This window comes from Prunus dulcis, chromosome 7 (assembly GCF_902201215.1).
Source record: "Prunus dulcis chromosome 7, ALMONDv2, whole genome shotgun sequence".
Lineage (NCBI taxonomy): Eukaryota > Viridiplantae > Streptophyta > Magnoliopsida > Rosales > Rosaceae > Prunus > Prunus dulcis.
The window spans coordinates 7,647,418-7,656,336 of record NC_047656.1 but is presented as its reverse complement, the minus strand read 5'-3'; the positions used below and the strand labels follow the sequence as shown (position 1 = coordinate 7,656,336).

Genomic DNA, 8,919 nt, shown 5'->3' with positions numbered 1-8,919 from the left:
TCCTATGAGATGATTACACTTGTCTCAATCTAACACCACACTTAAGAAACAACTTGGCCTCTAATCCAATGGTCCTTATTACAACAATTAGAGAAAGCCTTTTAAACTAAAAAATGAAAAACAGAGCCATTCAAACTAAATAGAATGGCGGGAAGCATTTTCAGCTTTAGTTCAAGCCGTGACTTGTGGGGAGTGTCTCGCATATTCATTGGCTGATGGGTAGGATGCTCTTCATACCTTCAATCATAGCAACTACAACAAACATGTACGCTTCCCAAAATTTAACACAAATTGGCCTAAATGCCAGCTACCTCTCAGTCCTCTGCCTCCCAACTTTCGTCCTAAAAGATACTGCTATTTGTACCCCAGCTGCGTTCTACCCTCTTTCTCTGCATAGCTGCCGTTCTCCTTCCGCCTTCTTTCTCCTCCTTCCTCCTTGATGCATATCCATGGCCTTTAAAAATAAAATAAAAATTATTAGAAGAAACCAACTTTAAAAGGAAAAAAAAAAAAAAAGTTAAAAGTAGATGAAAGTAAAATGGGAAAACTTAATGGTTACTGACAGCTAGGTTGTGGCAGATTCTAGGAGTGGTTATTTATGTTCTAATAGTATTGCGTGTAGGATCATACTGATTTTATACTGTGGCCCTTCTTTTATCTGTGATTAATATGCCTGTGTTCCATTTTCATCTCAAGCATCAACAATAGATTAAAATCAAGCTTAATGTTCATTTTCTCTCAGCTACGGGCCATGACAGACTCCCACCCTTGGTTTTTGCGTACAACGCTATCTGCAGATAAATACATTCAAACCGGAAAAGTTTTGGGCTGTACGCCCTTACATAATACAAAAGGGCTATGAACTACAGCTAGAATGGGAACGTAACAAGTTGTTTGACTACGATGTGATGTCATGTTTGCTATAAACTTTTTCTACTGTCTCAACTTCCCTTACAGCGATAATATTTTTGAGGCTTTTGCATATTGCAGGTTGCTGTAATGTTTCAAAAGTTAGTAATGGAAGATGGAATTCTAGAAGTGACTGAGATGGTAGAAAAGCAAGAAAGCAAAAGTCGTCCTTTTGGTCTTAATACAGTCAATCTTCTGAAGGTTAGACAAGTTAAGGAAAAAAAAAACCAAAGATTGATTATTCATTTTGTTTCTAATGGCATGTATACTGTAAATTTAATGATCGTATTGTAGAAGTACATATTTCTGGGCGTTGCCTGTTGGTTGATTACTTAACATGATTGCCTAATAAAGGAAAATATGAAGAAATTGATGTCTGCAGATTACAAGTTTATCTTTGTCATGTATTAAGTAGCTGAATGGACAGTTCAGTATGAGAACGTGCATTATTCATATTAGCCTGAGCAGAAAGAAGAAGAGTAGAAATTAGTTCCCTGTTCTGTGCTGCAAAGAAGGAATTACGATATCCTAATTGGCTATTTCACAATTTTTGGGGACAATATGACCGAAATCCCAATTTACTGAGTGATTTTTTGAAAACTTAATATTTCAAGAAATGCATGTGGCAGACAGTGACGTAATCTAGTAATTAATGTCAGAATTGGTAGTTTTCTATATACCAGAAAAATAATGAGAAAATGTCTTAAAGATTAGCTAGTCTTATTACAGTTCGTACATAATTTAGTCGATTTCTTCTTTGTTCATTGTAGGCTGAAATGCTCGCTTGTGTTGGTTAGAGCATGAGTTTGAAATATTATAGTCAAGCAATCTTATAAAAAATTCTTAAAGTTCATTTTAATAACCCTTTTAGAAAACTGATAAAAAGTTATTCTTTGAAATTCTTAGTTGATAGTTAAAGTTTTAAAAAATAAAACATAAAAAAAGCTTAATCAGGTTGTCCTAGTTCTTTTTAGATTTTAGATTTTTTTAATTTTTTTAATTTTTTTTTTTTTGTGGTCTGAAAGGTTGTCCTAGTTCTTTGTATGCATTGAGATAATTTGAGCACATTGACAAGTTTTTCTTTTTCAATTTTTAATTCAGGTTGCTTCAAGTGCACTCAGGTTGCATACTCAAGGTTTCATTCTTTATCTGATATTTATAGATTCCAAGAAAACTCTTTATCCAGTACAGTGATGAAACTTGAACTAGAAGTAAAAAGTGAACTGAATTATATGAATAGATTTCAAGAAAAATAGAACTGGAGCATTGCCTTGATTCAGTAACTTAACATCAGAAGAGGAGATGTAGAAAAAATTTAGGGTGTTTGAGTTTTTAGTTAAATTAAGAAGGTATATTTGCTAACCTGTTAGTGACCTGAGTAGATAAGATAAAGCTGAATATGTAATTTCTCACACGTGGGGAAAGAGTGAGTAGATAAGATAAAGCTGAATATGTAATTTCTCACACGTGGGGAAAGAGTGAACCTGAGAAATGGTGAACCTTAAACATTTCCTAGCAGCATTAGTCTGTCTCTGTTTGAAACCTCCACGTGTGAGAAATGGTGAACCTGAAACCAGAGCCGGTCCTGGGTTTTCTAAGGTCCATGGCAAATTTTCTCAAGTGTGCCCCTTTATACAAATTAAACAAAATTAAAAATTAAAAATTATCAACTAATTAATTTTATTAAAATTATAAGAATTTACAAAAGATAAGGAAGAACACTTTGGGGCCTCATTAAAACCTTGTTTAGGGAAAACCCAATGGGACAAAACCCCAAACGAAGGAAAAAGAGTACCCCGGATTGTAAACATTGCATCAAAAAACGAAAACTACATATTTGAGTCTACATGCTTCCTCCCGAATCTACATAAGCATTTCTTGATTTGATCAATCTTCTTTTCATCCTCCACAATTAATCGAAGCAAAGAATCATCACATGTACCTACAAAATAAAAATAGCAATGAAATCTAAACCACAAAACATCATTTAAAATGTCTTCTTGTTGCACTTTTAGATGCAAAATCATCAATTATACTATCATATTTAATGTTTTCTAACATATCCTTTTCAATGCATAATATCGCTAATCCATTTAGCCTATCTTGAGTCACGGTGGTCCGCAAATAAGATTTCAATAATTTTAATTTAGAAAAACTTCTTTCAGCAGATGCCACAGTCACAGGTAGAGTCAATAATACCCTATAAGCAACCATTACATTAGGAAACATATCCACACTCTTTACAAACTCAAGAATTTTAATGGATGTCCATGGTTTATCTGTTTCATATGCTTCTTTTGGTAACATCACTTGCAACACCTGTAATTCTGAAAATAAGTCTCTTGCATCAACATCAGAAACATCACCATGTTTTAAAGCATTTTCAAGATTCACACAAAAACTTTTCAATTCATTATCATCAAACGAAGTCAACTTTGCAGTATCAAATAAGAACCCAAAAATAGATTCAAAACAATGCAATTGTTCAAACCTACTCTTCAATTCACCAAGAGCAATATCCACTATAACAAGAAAATAATCAGTTCTAAATGATTCTTCAGCTGATTGTTGTTCCCTATCACTATTGGAAACCTCATCAAAATGCCTTTTTCTACAAACTTGACGTTTTTTTGGAAATATAGGCTCAATTCCCATATCAAGGGAAATTTCTTTAGCATCAATCATGGCAGAAACAAACCCATTTATTCTATAGTTTTCAAAAAATAAAACAAGTCCTTCTAATTGTCTTACAACAGCATCAAGACGCATGTCTTCAGATTGTAACTTTTTACTAACTAAGTTAATCTTATGCAAAATGTCATGCCAAATAACCAAACTTAATATAAATTCAAAACTTGAAAGCTCTCCTGATGCTAAACTTTGAGCATCCCTACTCAATTTGGCATCTTCACTAATTTTTGTTAATTTAAATAAAGCTTCTCTGATTTGGGAAGCTTGAGATTTTATTGCTTTGACACTTTCAATGTGACTTTCCCAACGTGTAGTTGACAATGATTTCAAAGTTAAACCATCTATGTAATCAAGTAACACATTCCATCGCTTTGTTGAATTAGAGAATACCGTATATATGCATTGACATGCTCCAAAAAAAGATTTTGCTTTAACACATGAGTTGGCCATATTACAAACTATTAAGTTGAGACAATGAGAACCACATGGCATGTAAAATGCTCTAGGATTTATATCAAGTAATCTTTTTTGTACACCTAGATTTTTCCCTTTCATATTAGAGCCATTATCATAACCTTGTCCCCTCACATCATCAATATTAAGTGTAAGGGACTCAATTACATTTTGTAATTCATTAAAAATTCCTAATCCAGATGTATCTTCCACATTCAGAAACTCTAAAAAGTACTCTTTTATATTTATTGGAGTACTTGAAACATCTACACACCTCAATATTAAAGTCATTTGCTCTTTGTGACTTGCATCAGGAGTACAATCAAGAATGATTGAAAAATATTTAGCTGTTTTTATTTTTTGAATGATTGCATGTTTAACATTTGATGCTAGAATAGCTATCAACTCATTTTGAATTTTATGGCTAAGATAATGATAATGAATCTTCTTATCTTGAATGAGTCGAAAATGATGTTGCATTACTGGATCAAACTCTGCAATCATTTCAAGTAGGCCTAAAAAGTTACCATTACCATCTTCATAAATTTTTTCATTTGTTCCACGAAAAGCCAAATTATGTATAGGAAGACATTTCACAACAGCGATGATTCTGACAATAACATTTTTCCAGTGTAGTGTATCTTTCTTGATTAGCTCTTGTAATTCTGTATCAATTGTTTGATTTGTTTTCAATCTGATTTGCAATTCAACACAAGACCTCAAGTTAGTGAGGTGTTCAATACTGCTTTCATGTTGTTTAAGCTTCTCACCAAGATGTTTCCAATCTCTAATTCCTTCACTAGTTAACTGACTTCTAGAATTCATTGTTTTAAACAACTTAGAACAGAAACAAAACACTTTATCCAACTCCTTTGAGTACACTAGCCATTTTCGATCCTTAGTTTCCCCATTTGGTAACGTACGAAGATAATAATTTGAAGAAAAATGTCTCTTGTGTTCGTCCATGGGGAATTTGAGATTAGTTTCTCTTAGGGGACCTTTTTCTACAAGTAAATCTCTCATTTTTGCATCAAGATTATCCCAAACTCGTGGATCATAAATGTTCAAATCAAATCTTGTTTCGAGACATTCATTTTCATGGCAAGGTTCATCAATATTTTCATTTTCATCTAGGAAAGGTTCATCACTATTTCCATTTTCATCTAGATCACCAATTTCTTCATTCACATCATTCTCATTTTCTACTAATTCTTCCAATTGAATTGGTTGTTCATATTCATTTGGTAAATCTTCTTCTAAATTTTCAAGTGAAGCATTGGTTTGTTTAACAAAATATTTATTCAAAGATCCTCTTAAACTTTGAGCAATTTCTTCTTCTTTTTTCTTTCTTTGTCTCTTGAGATTTCCGGAAAGTTGTTTCTTAGGAAACATTTTTTAATTCTCAGAATAAACACAACACAATAAAAAAAAACAATAAAACTAATTAACAAAGAACAATAAAACCTGAATTTTGAGCATATTTTCTTCCACTTGAAACTTCCAATTATAAAGAAAAAGAATCCCAGCCAAGTTTTCTGTTGAATCAAATAATAAATAAGAAAAAGTTAACAATTAATCGCATAAAGCATCTCACAATCTTCAGTCAACTGGATACAAACACATGAAAGTGAGCATGAAAAAGCATTAGAAAACATACCGCCTCTTTGGAAATGACTGCTAGTTCGCCTGGCTTAAGCCCTTGTTTGGCAACCTCCCGAGCTGCATATCCCTATAATATTTGAAAACAAACATGTATTAAGCATTAAAAGTTATCGAGGCTTCCACAATACTGCAAAAATTATCACAAAGCACAAACAACAATTTTTCAACACTTGATCATTATTACCAAATGATTTTATTTATCCTATTAAACCACAATTCTACACAAAACAACTACAAGAGTCGAGTAAAAAAAGATTCTATATGTATCTTTAAAAAAAAAAAAAATACCTTCAAAGAAAGGCACTGGTCTAACTGGTGGATGATTTATTTTCCAACTCTGTTGGAGAAGAGGAGAATCACCGGAAAAAAAAAATTGCTTGCGTTGCTTTGCTTGTGTTATGAACTGAGAAGGTTGAACTGAGAAAGTCGAAGGGTTTTTCCTTCTTTTTGTGGCTAATAAGAGTCTATTTTGATTCCCCATATTTGTTAATTTGTTTTATATTATATTTTATAATTAATTAATAATGAACTTCCTTAGTCAATACATTTCTTTTAGAGATTGAGTATAAAGACTGATTGGATTGATTGCCTTCCTTTTTCACTGATAGGTACAGGCAGCAACTCCTTTTGTTTTAAAATTTTTTTTAATACAAATATATACATGAAATAAGGGCACAAGACTTTCTACCTAAACTTCGGCAGAGTCTTCCATGTAAATTGAACATTTCCCAACATACGAGGTTTTAACCTCCTAATACAATCACAACTCGTTTTCACCCTAATCTCAGGACCAACGACAAGGTCTGAACCAACCTCAATAAAACAACATGACTAACATTTAGTCTGCGGCTGCACCTAGTAACCTTAGGTTGCCTACGTATGACAGGACCCGCCCCAGAATTTTCGGGAAACCGAAGCGAACCCTTCTTTGCTCCGACATCCTCCCGACGCCGGGCCCACTTACTAAAAACCGAGACTCTCTACCAAAATTTTGGTAGAGTCTACCCTGTAAATTAAGCAAACCCAACAAAAATTTCAACCTGCAACATACAAAAATAATCCCAACCAGCAGCATGCTTTCATAATACATCAAAACATACTAAATGGCCTCCGACCTCACAAGTAAAATCTACCATGGGCGATAACAGAGCATCTACTGAATTTAGTTTACAAGAACAGTTGAGTAGAAGAAATTACTCAAATCCTAACTAGGGAAGTTCACAGTTCGAGGCTCGTACACCACTTGCACGCTTCCTGGAGCGACTACTGGCTGGGGGGCGCAAAATAGAAAACATGTGAGTGGACAAAAACAAGATTTGCATTTAAAACAATATAGTAACCCCACAGTGTAAAAATAATTCTCAAGACATGCAGGTTCCCAATTCATTATTTAATTACTCAAAACATATTTCATTTAAAATTCTTTAAAACACAAATCACTTCATCCGTGAGCCACATCCCCACAATCTTGCTACTTCTACCAACCCACTGATAAACTCTAATTGCTTCGCTCTCACAACTATATATACATATATATATATATATATATAACTATACAATATACTCATCACACTACCTAGGTACCGGGGAAACAATCCAATCGGGGGATCGTTTGACTAGCCCACAGGATTTTCAGGTGCTATCCTACGTCTAGGGATGAGCCGTCCAACCAGGAGACGAAACTCCATAGCTCACACACCGGAACATCCAACGCCATGTGTAGCTCCAATACTAAGTCCTACGAGCGCAGACTGGATCATCATCCACCGGAACATCCAACGCCATGTGTGATGATCCCAAACAATATACAGAGTCTTTCCATAAGCCGGAACATCCAACACCGCATATGGAAAGTGTCTCACATGCCGGAACATCCAATGCCGCGTGTGAGACTGATAACCTATTCTTCCCACAAGCCGGAACATCCAACGCCACGTGTGGAAAGTCTAATAACTGGGGAAGGTACTTACATAGTGTAATCATACAACTTCTCTCAACAACCCCTCAAATTCAAGTTCTTCCCCAACTCACTTCAACAACCCAAGTATCTCGCCTATAGAGAATATATATATATATATAACTTCCCCAAAATCCATATAAAATAAACTCTCGATACCCAAATATGCCAAACCCACAATATATTGCCAAAGCGCTATACAAACATCAAATTCAACCCATTAATATAATATATTCAATAAACCATTAAAAGCATTATGCAAAAATCTTTCATCAATAAAACCATGCATATGATTGAAAACAAGGTCCACTCACAAATATTCCCACGCTGCCTGACCACGAGAGGGTCCTGCCTGCTGAGTACGTGCAGTCGGTACACCTATTTCGAGATACGAACTCTTAATTAATATAAAATTACTTCGAAGTGGAAATCATAAATTACATACTTAAATCCCCAAATTCCCAGTACGTGTACATTAAAGGAAATATCCTAAGGTCCGATTACAGGTTTAGGAATCGCTCAAGATTGTACGGTTATCACTAACCCACAAACTTTGCATTATTGAATCGGAACATCCGGAGCTCCGATTCATAATCCGTGAAGTCCTACACGGTCCTAGGAATACCTAGAACAACATATTTTAATTGGGAAAAGATCCAACAGTCAGAACCTATCGAACCCGGATAACGCACAATATGCGAAAATCCGTCCGATAGTCAAACGACGTCCAAATTGAGATCCGTAAAATCCTATGCACTAGTGACAACCTAAGGATCTCATCTGGTCAAATTGCAACTTCACCAGCCTAGCCCAAGCGCCGGCAGCACGTGGGTGTGTAGAGTAAATTCCAGTGATGGAAAAACTCCACATCCGACCTCACCCTTCATATCCTAGCTTCTACTTAAGGTCAGGATCACTTCATTCAACTACGGAGAGGTCAAATTCGGACGGCAACTGGCCGGAATTTCACTTTAAGATCCGACCAAAACCTAGGTTTACAAAATCGATTTCTACACAGCAAATCGATCCAAACCTATGCAACAGTCAGCTAGACTAAGGAAAATGATGAGAAACCATACCTCACCCGTCGGAATTGGCGGCCAGAGGAGAGAGATCGAGCGACTGAAAATTTGTATGAAAACCATCCTGAAATTCGTATTTTTAGGAGGCTGACGGCTGGAGGTGAACTGGGGAACGTCGGCGAGGTCTGGTCGGACATTTTGGGTCCGGTCTCGAGGCTGGCCGTG

General features: G+C 35.3%; 1 protein-coding gene across 1 annotated transcript; it reads right to left on the bottom strand.

Annotated features, from left to right (window-relative positions):
* Positions 1-2,738: 2,738 nt before the first annotated feature.
* LOC117635295 (zinc finger MYM-type protein 1-like) lies at positions 2,739-7,500 on the bottom strand. The gene is made up of 4 exons (XM_034369637.1): positions 7,468-7,500; positions 5,711-5,782; positions 3,066-5,433; positions 2,739-2,851 (listed from the first exon to the last, which is right to left on the bottom strand). The coding sequence occupies exons 1-4, from the start codon at positions 7,498-7,500 to the stop codon at positions 2,739-2,741; spliced, it is 2,586 nt and encodes an 861-aa protein (XP_034225528.1).
* Between the last annotated feature and the right edge of the window lie 1,419 nt (positions 7,501-8,919).

What these genes read in the sequence shown, in the direction of transcription:
- LOC117635295 (XM_034369637.1), bottom strand. Translation starts at nt 7,500, where the DNA reads ATGGCGTTGGATGTTCCGGTGGATGATGATCCA. An exon ending in CAGTCATTTCCAAAGAGGCG is followed by an intron (nt 5,434 to 5,710) that starts GTATGTTTTCTA and finishes ATGTTTCCTAAG; the next exon opens with AAACAACTTTCCGGAAATCT. An exon ending in TGTGGCATCTGCTGAAAGAA is followed by an intron (nt 2,852 to 3,065) that starts GTTTTTCTAAAT and finishes TTTATTTTGTAG; the next exon opens with GTACATGTGATGATTCTTTG.